This window comes from Dromiciops gliroides, chromosome 3, assembly GCF_019393635.1.
Source record: "Dromiciops gliroides isolate mDroGli1 chromosome 3, mDroGli1.pri, whole genome shotgun sequence".
Taxonomy (NCBI): domain Eukaryota; kingdom Metazoa; phylum Chordata; class Mammalia; order Microbiotheria; family Microbiotheriidae; genus Dromiciops; species Dromiciops gliroides.
Window position 1 is genome coordinate 533,490,884 of NC_057863.1, and position 14,771 is coordinate 533,505,654.

The following is a 14,771-nucleotide window of genomic DNA, read 5'->3' on the forward strand; positions in this document are numbered from 1 at the left end:
AGGGATTGGACTGGAAGAGAAGCTGCCTTGAAAAAGGAAGAAATTGACTATCACGGACTGAGGAGATTGGGTTGAATTTGAGCTGCCTTTCAGAAGTAGTTTTATTTTAATTAAGGCTCTAGCACCCTACTCAAGGATTTCCAGTGTCACATCACCAGCCACTAGGAACCCATAAAAAATTGCAAAGTAGACAAAGTTTTTCTATGATATCCTCCCAGTTCCCCTTCTGAGACCTTCTCCCACTTCTTGTCTTCTCTCTCCTACCCACTCTGCACACTCCTCCCCAATGTCCTAACGCAGCCCTCCATTCAACACCCCACCTCCCACTGGAAATGTAACTTGCCCTGGGAACAGTAATCAAAACACCAGTACATGAGCTTCAGGAACCGGCATATCAATGACCGTAGCCCTGGGGCTACAATCACCATCTCTGTGACCACCCCCCATTCCCCAACTAAAACAGTCTTTCTTGTCCACCATGCCTCCACATATGTTGATGCTATTAGAATGTAAGTTCCTTGAAGAGAGGGAGCAGCCTTGCTTCTGTGCTGTTGTGTACGAAACAGAGTTAAGCACAGTACATCGTCTCCTAGACTCAGATACTGGTCCTGGCCAGAAAAGTAAGCTTCATCCTAAAACTCTGGGAAGAAAGGCATCGCATCCTTCAAATCGAGGCGGGCTGCACTCTCTGCTAAGCAGTTTTGGCTGCCTCCGTCCCAGCGAGGTCGGGGGAAGTCTCGGAGGGAACTGCCTGGGAGCGGATCGGAGAGGAGGTTGCCGGAGATAGTCGATGCATCCCTAGCCTCTGTCCGCCAGAGCTCGCTCTTTCTCTTCGCCTCCGCTTGAAAGCAACTACATGAGTCCCGAGCTCACCGAGTCCCCCCTCCTTATTCCCCACCCCCCCACCCCACCCCGTCGCCGGCAGGGCGGGGAGGCGGGGGTGGGAGCAAAGAGTCCTAGCTTAGCGTGCCCCTCCCCATCCCTTACTCCCTCCTTGTCCCAGCGCCAGTGCCGACGTCGGCGTTGGCTCCGGTCGCCATGGTGACAGATCGAGTATCGGACCCGCCCCCCTCTTTGCTTCCCTCCCCCACCCCCATCCCGGCCTCCCTGACGTCGGCGGACGTCAGCGGCGGCGCGCGCCTGGCTGGGCCCCGCAGAGCGGGAGGGAAAAGGGGCGAAGGAGCGAGCGGAGCCGCCGCTGCCGCCGCCGTCGCCGCCGCTGTCGAGCCCGAGCCGGAGCCGTGTCCGCGCCCGCGTCCGCCCGCCCGCCCGTCAGTCCTCGAGTCCGCCCGTGTCCAGCAGCGGGGCCCAGCATGGTCATGGCGGATGGCCCGAGGCACTTGCAGCGCGGGCCGGTTCGGGTGGGGTTCTACGACATCGAGGGCACCCTGGGCAAGGGCAACTTCGCCGTGGTGAAGCTGGGGCGCCACCGCATCACCAAGACCGAGGTACGGCCCGGGGACCGGGGCACCTGGGGGAAGGGGGGGGCAGCCGGGAGGACCGAGAGGCCGGATCCCCGAAGCCGAGGCAAGCGCGGCCTGGGAGAAAGCCCGGGGCGCGGGTCCGACCCGAGGGCACCGGGCCGGCGAGGAGGCTGCGGGCACGGAGACCCGATAGCCCCCAGTCCGCACCCCGGCCCGGGGACCGGCGTCTTCGCCTTTCCCGGCGCCTGGCCTGGGGGGGCAGGGTGGCTTCGGTCCTCGTGGGGCTGGGTGGCATCACCCCCATTTGTAGGAAAGGGACCTTGTCTCCCTCTTCCCTCCCCTTCGGGGCTCGACCGTCCGGGTTTTGCAAAAGGAACAGACTGTGAGATTCTGTGGAGCAGTGGTGGCGGGGCTTGCCCCTCGGGGGACCACTGGGGGGGGGGGGTCTTCCCCTTGCTCCGCACCGGGAGGAAGCCCCCTTGTCCCTGGGGAGGTCTGTGCCAGCCACTGTGCCTTTCGTCCCTCGGAGAGGTGCCTTAGGGTCTCTGGGTTGGGGAGCTGAAGTCTCTCACCTTGGTGGCTTTTGCATTTCACCAGGAAGACAATAGAACTGGCTCAAGTATTTAGTGCTATTGAAGATGTCAGTGGTTAGTTACCTCTGGGTCTGCCTAGCACGGAATCTGCGCTTTAATCTAGGGGGTTGTGCCTTTGCCGCCGGCGCTTAAGAGTTGTGAGCCTATTCCTTTAAACCGCAGAAGATTTTTGACTCCTTACTAAAAAACCGCTTCATTACTAACAGAAGATAGACATCCTTCCATGTATTGCACATCCTGATGCCCCTCACAAATCTCACTATCTTTCCTCTCGGGTCAAACTCATTCTCCTGGAATTTCTTTTTACTGCCTCACAAGCTGCTTACTTCTTTTTCTCTATTTTCAGTCTTTCAAATTAAATACCTTTGAAAAACCGTGGAAACAAGCCACCTGTCTTGGAGGGTAAAACCTTGTATTTTTTGAGGTAGACTATTGTGTCTTATTTTAGTTGCTAATAGAATCTTCTCCCTGGCCACCTTTTTCAATTTGTACTAATGGCCACCCTAGTTTGAACAAGGGATAAAGTTAATATACTTTCCCTTTCTAGGGGTTGCTTTCAAAATGCCAAGTGGCCTGGAAGTGCAATCAATTATTATTTTTTGTTCGTTTTTAAATTTATCTATCTATATCTGTCTATCTTGCAGTTGGCTTTCAGAATGATTTTTTTCCAAAATCTCTTCTTAATCTGACCTGATGGGTTTATTTCTTAGGAGAAATGATCTTTGTTGTTGTGTCATCTTCTATCTTTGGCCTCTGCTGATGCTAAAGCATCCCAAATGTAAGATACCTTCTTGTTCTTTTAACAGCTGGACCAAGGTCACAAGGTTGTTTCCTCTTGGTCACTAAATTTACCAGTATTAACTATCTGCATTAGGTTTGTGCTGACAGCCAGGAAGTAAACATAATGAAATTACCAATTCCTTGATCCATATAATCTCAACACCTATTTAATTTTAAAACAAACAACAAAACATGTCAAACCATGCACAAATTTCTGCGATTCTCTCAAAATTAAATACATGGAAATTTTATTTTAACATCTTTTTGGTTAATGACTATCTGGAATATAAACTAAAGAACAATGTTTCTGAGCAAAAATTCAAAGTATATAATTATTTGAATCTGCATGTTTCATACATCTTGTCTCATTCTAAACAGTTTAGTTTGGCAACATTTTTAGTCAGTTCTTATGACCTTAGACAGCAGAATTTAAATAGGTCGTGTCACTTGTCATGGTCAACCTAGGTGCTGTATGACCTTTGGAAGATGGCAACTCAAATCCTCCCTGTTTTTCCTTTTGAGCCATTATTATGGAGCTAGGTGTCACTATGTCGTAGGGACCATCTTTTGATAAGAAATATGAAAGTGAAGGGTCTGATACCTATGTGTTAGGTATATCAGGACTCTTTGTAATAGTGTGGTAGAGTCGGAGAAGGATTGAGTATACCGAAAACTACATTCCTAGTCTATAGACAACTGGATCTAGCTTTGAAAATGAGTAAGTTAAAAGAAATTTGAAGCCCATTTGGAAGAGGGAGGAGGCATTTTCCTCCTACACTACCTTCTTCCCCCAGTTCTTGGGCTTGTGTGTGGTGGTTTGGTGAATGGCCTAATAGTATTAGCTTATGTTTGAAGAAAGAAACGAAGTGAAAGGAATGGAAGGGCAATAGCTAGTCAAAAGATCAGTGGAGAGCTGGATTCTCTTTAGTTGAAGCTTTAATTTTCATGGTGGCTTTTAAGTAAGAATTGCTCTATAAGTAGTACAGATTCAGGTATGATGCTTCACCTACCTTACAGAGTTATTGTGAACATCAAATGAGATAATATATAAAGCACATTGCAAAATCTTCAAGAGCTATGTAAATTCTACCTATCCTTTAAGAGAATGACTTACATGGATAGGACCTAGAGAAAGCATTTATTGTCCCAAGTTGTCTAAGGTTTGGAATTATTTATAATTGATTCAACAAAGAGCTATGGAATGGTTAACTTCATTTTACTTCCTATTATGTTTATTGTGATGGGATTTTACCTTACGTGTTAAAATTTTCTTATATATTCTGGGATGATTTTTAAACAAATTTAATAATAATTATGTCAAAGCTTAGTAAAGTCTAGATTTAAATGCCATCCATAAATTCAGCCTACAAAACCAGGCTGCTAATGAATGACATTGTTTCCTTATTTTATTTTTAGTCATTTTAAGTTCTAATGCTATTTGAAAATGTCAACATAGAAAATGTGACATGAATATTATAATATGAAAAATAAATGTTAAATTGAAAGTTCTAATGCTATCAAATGAATTATAGAATTATAGTGATAGCATTTAAATAGAAATAAGTAACACATTTTTGAAGCTTATTTCTGTTTGAATTCTAAATTTGTATGCATAGCAGTGAAAATATTTATGAACACCACATTATTAAATGCATTATTATATTTACAGGGTTTTTTGGGAAATTTTGTTTTGAATAAACTTTAGAATTGAATACTCTTAAGTGTAAATATATGCCTTGGCAGTTAGAAATGACATCTTGTTCTCAAGTTTAAACTAAAGGTTAATCTTAAGTTTTCCTTGAACAACTAGTTCCTAAACAACTAGACATTCTTTCTCTTTTTAATTGATTCCTCCTTTCCTTCTGTCTCATTTTTTAAAAATAGCCTATATGAAATGTCTGTAGGCAAGTCACCTATCCTCTATGTGTACCAGGCAATTCTCTAAAACTCAGTTGAAATGAAAGTGCCCTCCTGCATTGGTAGAGAGAAGACTTGAAAGAGAGAGGGAGTGTCCTCACTTGGGGGTTGCCTTTATTCACTGAAATCATAGGTCCAGTTCCAGTTCCTTTATGCATTGTATGAACCTTAAGGAATTCCAGTTTATTTCTGTCTCAGTGATAGCAAAGACTTCCAGATGGCTAAAGTGAAGAACTCTGGATTTTCAGGCAGAGGACTCTTAGATTCAAATCCTACTTCTGCAACTTTCTCCCTTTCTCCCTCAGGCAAACCACTTAACTCAGTCTCTTCATCTGTAAATGAGGGGTTTGGTTTTGAAGATCTAAAGTCACTTCCAACCTTAAATCATGTAGGTACACTTCTTTTTGGTCTAATCCAGGGGTCTGAAACTACTGAACAACATATGGCTCTTTGAGTATATGCTTGCTTCTTTTTAAGCCAAAATAAAGGAATGAGTCTGTACCTGTGTGACTCATCTGCACCAACTTGTCCTGGATTAAGAATAATGAATCACTAGCCTTGGAGTCCATTAAAGCTCTGAGCTCTAAAGCTTGCTTTTTTTTCTTCTTCCCTCCTAAACTCTTTCCCTCATTCCCATTCTACTCTCCCCTCCTTTCCACCCCTTTTGGGGTGCCCTCCTTTGACTTTTCTCTTTAGGAGTTAAATTAATAAGCATTTAGTAAACACCTGCTACACATGGATCACTCTGCCATAATAAGAGATAAAAAATATCTGACTTCATGGAACTTAAGGTTTACAGAGGGCATGATATCCACCAACAGTTGTATGTAATACAAAATAATGCATACGAGGTTTATCAAAGTGCTATGTGAAGGGGCAGCTAGGTGGCGCAGTGGCTAAAGCACCAGCCCTGGATTCAGGAGGACCTGAGCTCAAATCCAGCCTCAGACACTTGACACTTACTAGCTGTGTGACCCTGGGCAAATCACTTAATCCTCATTGCCCCCCCCCCAAAAAAAAGTGCTATGTGAAATCTGGTTTGTGAGGCAATGGTAGCATATAAACTTCATTTTTTAAGGCCCTTCCATCAGTTTCTAGGCCAGACATATAGCTTATAGGAATTTTTTAGAGAGAAATTATTATTTGGTCTTTCTATTATATCAACCTATATAAATAATAATAGTAACCAACATTTATTGATACAGTGCTTTAAAGGGTATAGTACTTTACATACATTATTTGAATTTCACAACAGTCCTATAAGACAGGCACTTTAGGTGTTACTCCATTTTTTTATTTGTTTATAGATGAATGAATAAACTGAGACTTAGAGAGCTTGTGATTTGTTGAGGATTCTCATCTAGTAAATGTTAGAGGTAGAATTTGAATCCAGGTCTAATTGATTCAGAGTTGTCCTTCTATGCACTCTATTATGCTACCTCTTGAAATTAAGTAAAATAACAGAAGTGTAGGAATCAAAACAGATGGAGTTCATGTAACATCTATCACATCATTTGAATATATGTGTCTGTATATATTATGCATATACATATGTACATATATTATGTGCACACAAAATAGTCTTTTTTAGAAACTATATCCTACATGTTAAAACAAATAATTTCTCCCTTAAAACAGCTATTGACCCCATACTACTCTTTCAGATCAATTTATATTAGCCAGTACCATTGGATTATTTCTGAGGTTCTTGTATCTCCCTTTGTTAATTTAATTTTACCTAAAAGAAGCTGGGCAATAGGAGAATCTAACCTATTATAGTTCAAAAGAAGCTTTCAATTTGTTTATGGCTTCTTTCGGTGTGTATCAGAAAAATAAGTTGTATTTTTATATGTTATTGAATCTGTGTAACTTTGGCTGTTGTTTCTCCTCCTGCAATAATACCTCCATATCTTCTCATCCTCTCTGATTCTTGCCCAAGTTTTCCCAAACACATCATCTTTTCCTCTAAATCCACCCCTTCTGATATTTCTATTTTTTAAAACTATACCACTGTTTTTGTAGTTTGAAACAATAAGTCTTCAGCTCTTCAGTCCCCTAGATGGCCCTAGTTGGTTGTCAAGTCTTGTGGATTCCATGGGCTGTGTCTCCTGCACTGGTCCTCCTCTCTACTCACATAGCCACCACCCCGTTCAGTGTTTGATCACTTCTCCCCTGGACTATTGCAGCAGCATTCTAACTAATGTTTCTGCTTTGCTTCTCCCGTCTCTCTAATACATCCTCCACACATTTGCCAAGATAATATTCCTAAAACACAGGTCTGACCATAGCATTCCAGTGACACCTCTAGAAAAAACCACAAACTCCTCTGTTTGGTATTTAATACAACTTGGCTGTAATCTACCTTTACAGATTTAGTGCACGTTCCTCCCCTTCATATATTCTGTGTTCTAACCAACTGGCTTACATCTCTTTTCTTGCACATAACAATGAATTGCTCATCTTCATGTCATTGTACAGGCTGCCACCCATGTCTGGAATGTACTTCCTCCTCACATCTGCCTCTTAGAATTCCTAGATTCCCTCCCAGCTCAACTCAGGTGCTGCCTCCAGCAAGGAGACCTTTCTGGATTCCTAGCCTCCGTGCACGCACACACACACACACACACACACACACACACACACACACGCACGCACGCACACACAATACTTTCTATATATTTTGTTTCCATTTACCTGTGTAAATATTGTTTTCTCAGTTACAATGGAAACTTTTTGAGGGCAAGGACTGTTTTTGTGGCACTGTGCCTGCTACATTTTAGGTCCTTAAATAAGGACTATTCTTCAGTGAATTGAGTGGATCCTTAAACAATTAGCAGTCATTCTTGTTCTTTCAGAGTCTCCGGAATATAAGTATACCTCTGGTTTTTTCTCTTGATTCTCAGTTTTGTGGTTTAGTTGCTTTTCAATCATGTCTGACTCTTCATGATTTCATTTGGGGTTTTCTTGGCAAAGATAATGGAGTGTTTTGCCATTTTCTTCTCCCAATCATTCTACAGATGAGGAAACTGAGGCAAACAAGGTTAAGCAACTTGCCCAGGGTCACACAGTTAGTGTCTGATTCTTAATTAGTCAGCCTATTTTTCCAGGCTTGGATGTTCTCAGTAATATCTTTTATGCTATTTTTCAAAGGAAAGTTATCTCCGACAGCCTGTTTACTCTTTTTATCCCCCTTTGGATAACGTGTAATTTATTCTTTCCACATTGGGGTGTTAAGTGATTCTCAGTCATGTTGCATTACTGGGAAAGTATTGCTATTAAAAGATGAGCAGGTTGGGAAGGTTGAAAGCACTACATAACTTCCAAGATGTAATTCACCCTGATAACCTTTTCCAGCTCCAATTCTGGGCTCAGCTTACTGTCCATTTGCAGTGCCTCCTTGAGTTATTGGGAGTGCTGGACTAAGTCAGTGGGCTCATCTACCTGTATCTCATAGTTGATTGACATGCAGTAAGACTCACAGCTTCTAAGTGAATTCCTTCAGACAAAAGTGATGGCTTATATGCTATCCTATGTCGTTGGTCAGTGTCATTTTGGGGGGTTTTGTTTGTTTTTTGTTCTGACCTGTGATTTCATCAGTATGAAGAACTTCCCTTAATTTAGATGGACAACTTAAGTGCTACTTAGCTTTAATTTAGCTGTAGTCTTAGAGCAGAAGTTTTTAACCTAGTGTCCATGAACTTTAAAAAAAAATTGGGGGCAGCTAGGTGGCACAGCTAATAATAGAGCACTGCCCCTGGATTCAGGAGGACCTGAGTTCAATCCGGCCTCAGCCACTTGACACTTACTAGCTGTGTGACCCTGGGCAAGTCACTTAACCCCAATTGCCTCACCAAAACCAAAAAAATCTTGACAGTTGTATTTCTGTATAATTGATTTTCTGTGTAATCCTGTGTGTTTTATTTTATCCCCAGGAAGGCTCCATACGTCTCACCAGACTTCCACAGGGGTCTATAACACAAAAAAAGGTTAAGAACCTCTGACTAGAGGGTCGTCTGGGACACTGAGAAGGTTGTATAGCCAGTACCAGTGAGAGGGACTCATAGCTAGGTTCATGTCATCAAGGCTAGCTCTCTATACTGTATAATGATGCTTTTCTATTTGGTAGTACTGCACAAAAATTTAAAAATTTGTCTTAGCTGTAGCCTCGGATTTTAGGCAGGGACCTGGTATTATTCTCTCTATGCCTTAGACATCTTACCTGAAGACAAAGATGTTTGGGCCATAGACAGAGACCCATTGCTAGCTAGTCTAGGCCTCAGATCAAAGACTAAACAAAAGAAAGACTAGGGTCTTGGACACCAGGGGACCATATGTGGGATATGCTTTCTGGATGTGCTTCATTCCCTACAATCCTAATATGTGATCACTAAGCTGGTGTCGCATGTGAGTCCAGTCTAGTCTTTGGAGACCTAGACCTCCCTCCTGAACTCCCTTCTATCTCTCCTCCTCAACTCTTCTACATATCCCAGAACCCTGGGAAGTGGAGGCTACAAATCATTGCCTCACCCCCTAATTTCAGTGATTTATCGCGGGCATGTTCTCTTGGGATCAGAAGCCCTTCTCACTGCCATCTCTCCTGTATTCTTTCAGTCCTTCAGTTCTTTTCCTCCTTGGCTCTCATCTGTGCCTTCTGGAACTCTTGCTTAAATACTAACAAACTTCTCTTCATCCTATAGGTCTGCTTTTCTAATTTTACCCTCATAGAAACCTAGCTTTCCCCAAAAAGGCAGTTTATCACCAGCCAGAGTCTCAAGTACTATTGTTTTTCTTATGTCTCTGACACACTGAAAGAGCTGGCTTCCCATACCACTTTTGTCTGTTATCATCAGTTAGCAGTGACACCACCTCCTTTGAGGTTCATTCATCTAGATTCTTGCTACTGTGATCTATTAGTTTCCAGGTCTTCTTTTCCTTTCTCAAGGAGTTCAGTATCTGGTTCACAATCATCTTTTCCAATCCAAACCTTGCAGTTGTACTTGGGAAGTTCAGTATGCATGTTGATGTTCCCTCATACATGCTGAACTTAACCTCCTAACTTCCATGACCAGCAACTTTGCTCTGTCCCAGGCAGTCCACATGGATAGGTACAGCACAGGCCTCATCATCACCCTGAACTGTACTTGATTTTGAACTCAGAAATTCCCTTCTTTCATCATAATTTCCTGGCCTTGTATCTTCTCATTTTCCTTTCAGAGCTATTCTTTTATTTCTCTACCACCTCTAGTCCATTCCTTGCTGCCTTTTCCCTGAGTCCTGCTTTGTCCTCACTTTTCTCTCTTCCTACTCTTGGCCAGTTCCACTCCATTCTAGCTTCTACTCCCTTATGTCCTTGCTCCACTGTGATTAACATTCTTCTGAATCAGCTCCACCATCTGCCTTATCCTTTCATACTCTCAAGTTTCTGAAAGCTGTTAAAAGAAGTCATACCACTTTATTGATTGTCCATTACAAACTGATATTATCTAATCTCAACTTTCCCTCACTGCTGAACTACAGAACTTTTATTGTTTCTTGATCCATGCTCCTGCTGCCTTCAGTGTCTTTCTCCCAATGTCTCTTTTCTCTTCAAACCCCGCCCCCAGTGCCTTCTCTATTCTCTATCCATTCATCCTTTGTATATAAGGGCCTCCTAAGGGTCTGCATGGAGGATACAAAGATACAAATGACACAGCAGTTTACGTTCTATTGGGGAAAACCTTGAATGCTGATAAGTAACTACAAAATAGTTTGACAGGAGGTTTCTAGTGGAGTATTACAGGCGTGTGGGCTGGGCCCTTTGCTATTTAACATTTTAATTAATTAATATATTTAACAGTTGTCTTTGATACAGACTGGATGGCAGGCTCTTCACATTTGCAGGTGATACAAAGCTGGGAATAATAACTTCCTTCACACTGGATGATAGAATCAGGATCCAAAAGGAGCTTGAGAGACTGGAGCATTGGGCTGAATCTAATAAAATGAAATTCAGTAGGGATAAATATAAAGTCTTACTCCCGGGTTTAAAAAAAAAATAGCTTCCTGAGGGCAGCTAGGTGGTACAGTGGATAAAGCACTGGCTCTGGATTCAGGAGGACCTGAGTTCAAATCTACCTGCAAACACTCAACATTTACTAGCTCTGTGACCCTGGGCAAGTCACTTAACCCTCATTGCCCCTCAAAAAAATTAGCTTCCTGGGTATAAGATAGGGAGGCCTAGTTAGACAGCAATTGTCTGGGGGCAAGAGAGGGTTAGTGGACTGCAAGTTCAACATGTGGCAGCCAAGAAAGTTCAAGCTATCAGGGCTGTATAAAGAGAGCCATAGCTTTCCAGAAATAGGCAGTGATAAGGTGCACTATATTCTGCTCTTTTCATACCCTGTCTGGAAGGTTGTCTTCAATTTTGGTTGTTACCATTTAAGAATATTGATAACCTGGGAGAGCATCCAGAGGAGGGCAGCCAGGATGCAAAGGGCCTTGAGTCAGTGTCATAGGAACATCAGTTGAAGGAACTTGGCATGTTTACCCTGGAGAAGAGAGAATTCAAGCAGAATTGGATGATCACTTGTTAATTATGTTCTAATGGGGATTTCCTTGGCTGTGTGCTAGACTGGGTGGCTACTGAGGTGGCTTTCTCCTCAAATTCTGGGATTCTGTATACAAAACAAATTTGAGAAGAGACACCAGCGCCTGAGGGGAGCAGGATAGGCCTTATGTTGGAGGTATCGTTTATGCTGTCTTGAAAGAAGCTGGGATCTAAGATCTCCTCACGACTTATCTTTTTTTTTTAAGTGTCTCACTCCTTTATTGCCTCTGTCCCTGTGTGCCCTGACCCCCCCACAAGCTCTGAGGCTCTGGAGCAACCAGCTCACATCCCTTTTCCCAACTCCCCACAACAAAGGTGCTAGTTCCTCCCCTCCCCAAGCCCAAGGGAAGGGCCCTAGGCAGAGTCCCAGTCTCTTCTTTCAGCCCAGACAGAGATAGTATAAATTGGAGGATAGACAGGACCTGATGGATGGAGAGGGAAAACGTGATAGGAAAGGCTATAATGGAGATGTTGGGGGGTGGGGAGAGTGGAAAGAATCCTGGGTCCTGTCAGAAAAATTGGAATGGGGATCACAGTTTTGGTTCTAACTCATTGGATGATCTTCGGTAATTCTCTCCCCTGGATGAATTTTTTTTCTCTCTGCAAAATTAGGGGGTTAAACTCTTGTGATCTCAAAGGTCCTTCTCAGTTCTAAGATTCTATAACAAATGGACTGTCCCCAGGGCTCCAATCAGGATCCAACTACAAAGTGAGTTGCTTCCTCACTGTCTCTCTCCCTCTGGGAAGCCATGGTAGTATCAGTCCACAAGGGAAGTGGTTCTAATAAAACTTTCAGAAGACTCGAGTTTGATGTGTGTTTTTTTCTTTTCTGGTTTTAAATCCTTTGATTAGAAAGGTAGTAATAAGATGGCAGGCCATTGGGTAGTTGCCCAAGGAGGGGAATAACTGGGGTTTGAAATTGTGGTCCTGGGACTTGGGTCTAAGGATGTTTGGGAACCCCCAAGGCGAAGCCTTATCTCCTTTGCTTTCCTTATGTGGACTCAAGTTGGGGTGGAGGTTGAGGAAGAAGGCAAGGAATGGATGGGAGAGAGATCCTGATCCAACTCCTTCACACATTGTACCAGGTAAGTAGTGTACCTGGAGTAGAACCCCTGGGGTTCGGAGATACCAGGTCCAAGGGGTGAATAACCAACATATCATAGATGCTCTTGTTAGGTGGCGTCACCTGAAAGAAAGCATCCAAGTCCCCTAGGGAGCCAGTGGGACCTGTGGCCTTAGGTGCTAGCCCCCAGTAGGAAGGGCAAGGTGGGGGTGGGAGCTGTGCTAGGGGCATCACCACATTTGGGGTGTATATGGGGGAATATGATGTGGGCAGCTGTCCCCAAAGTGAGACCCTGGTACCCCCTGATAGCTGCACCTGGCTTGAAGTAGCCTGAATTACAGGGAGGGGCAGGAGAGGCCAGGAAACCTTGCTCAGATGAGAGAGGAGGGGGCTGAGACCCCCCTGTGGTTCCCAAGAGCCCTGACTGGGTGGAGGTACCCTGCAGGAGGGGAATGGGCCAGAGAGGCCAGAGTCCCCCCTCTGCGGGAGAGGAAGAAAAGGACAGGGGAGAAGTAGGTGCCCCATGGCTCCCCAAACAACCCTCTTGCAACTTGGACGGGGACCCAAGGGCCAGGACACTGGCTCTGAAGTGGAAGAAGAGGAGGAAGAAGAAGAGGATGGCCGTGGAGGCTGGGGCCCTTCTGGAATATCCCCAAGCAAGGAATCAATACTGAAGGAGTCAATGGCTAGGTTGGGACTAGGAGGCCGGTAGGGCCAGCCATGGAGAACATAGGGTGTCAGGTCCTTGGCAAAGGCTTTTCCCTGGCCACCCCTCTCCCCTCGACGGGCCACAGCTGTGTTTTGCAACTGAAGGGCCTCAACAGGGATCTGGCTCATATCTACTGCCCAAAATTTTCCCTTGGCTTGTGGCTTTTCCGGGTCCTTGGGCACCTTGTGGAAGCATCAGTTGGAGGAGAGGTTGTGCCAGATAGAATCCTTCTACCCTTCATAGTCATCTTTGAAGAAGGGGAACAGGACTTGAACCTGGTGAATGATCTGGGCCAGTTTGAGACTCCGGTCCGGGGCAGCCTGGATCACCAGGGCTATCATGGCCAGGTAGGTGTAGGGAGGCTTGTCATGCCGAAGGTATTTCTTCTTCCTTTTCTTTTTGGGGGGCTCTGGCTCCGGCCCTGGCTGTGGGGGGCCAGGGTTTGAGCCCCCTCGGGGCATGGTGAAAGGGAAGGACCCAGCACTTGGCATGGAGTTCCTTAGGCAGTGTTGATCCCTCACTATTTATCTTACTGACAAAATACACGTCATCTGTTTTTGACCTCCCTTTTCTGTATTCTAGCCCTCAGAACTGCCCCTCTAAATCTTCAAGCATCTTCTGCTTTTCTTCTTTCTCTGAAGAAGAGGTGTCCCTTCTTTCCAAAGTTAACTTTTCTGCCTTGCCCTTGATTCAGTGTCCTCCAGGAGCTTGTCTCTTTGGTTTTTTACTCATTTGCTACCTCTCTTAGATCTTTACCTGGTGTCTACAAACATACTCAAACACACCCAGTCCCTCAAAAAACACAACGCTCCACTTGACCCTGACATTCCTTTCAATTATCATGCTATCCATTTCTTCCCTTTGACTGCCAAACTCCTTGAAAGAATTGTCTATGCTTGTAGTTTGCCTTTACCTGCTCACCTCCTCACTACTCTTATAATCCAACAGCTAAATCCAGTACAGTCTTTTAACCTTCCTTATCTTGCTTAACTTGTGCAACTTTTGATACTGTTGACCCCCCCCTTCTTCCAGGACAGATAATCACATGATTTGAAGTAGGTAGAGACTTATTCAGTCCAAACCATATCTGAAAAGGAACCCCATTATGACATAGCCAGCAAGTGATCATTCGTCTTCTACCTGAAGACCTGCAGTGAGAGAGTACTCTTAGTGACCATACTAATGAGGTAGCCTGTTTGGCTCCTTTATAGCTCCAGTGATTCGTAATTATTACTTCACATCAAGCTCAAATTTCCCTCTTTTCAGCTTCCAACTATTGCTCCTAGTTCTGCTGTCTGGAGCCAAGCAGGTCTAATCTTGTGCTGTGTGACAGCCCTTCACATACTTGAAGACAGAACTCACACACCCCCTGAACTTTCTCTTAATTTTAAACACCCCCAATTCCTTTAACCTATTTTCATGTAATACAGATTCAGAACCTTTCACCATCCTATTTTCCTCTGCATGATATCTAGGTTTTCAATGTCCTTTTTAAACTATAGGCCCCAAAATCAAACATGTTACTCTAGATGTGGTCTGACCATGGCAAAATATAGCAAGACTGTCACCTTCTTATTCCTGTAAATTTTATTTCTCAAAACAATCCAAGACCACATTAACTTTTTTTTTTTACCAAGTTATCACACTGACAACTCATTGAGCGTGTGGTCCACTCAAACCTCCAGAACTTTTTCAGACA

The 14,771-nt window shown here is 44.0% G+C and overlaps 1 protein-coding gene across 2 annotated transcripts in view; it reads left to right on the forward strand.

Annotated features, from left to right (window-relative positions):
• Nucleotides 1-1,142: 1,142 nt before the first annotated feature.
• The window catches only part of SIK2 (salt inducible kinase 2), a 159,180-nt gene continuing 145,551 nt past the window's right edge, over nt 1,143-14,771 (forward strand). Inside the window, exon 1 of one of the 2 annotated variants that reach the window (XM_043997141.1) lies at nt 1,143-1,448. In XM_043997141.1, coding sequence (XP_043853076.1) covers nt 1,314-1,448 — 135 coding nt within the window. In that variant the 5' untranslated portion in view covers nt 1,143-1,313. The remainder of the gene's footprint in view (nt 1,449-14,771) is intronic. The other variant, XM_043997142.1, reaches the window with a different exon arrangement.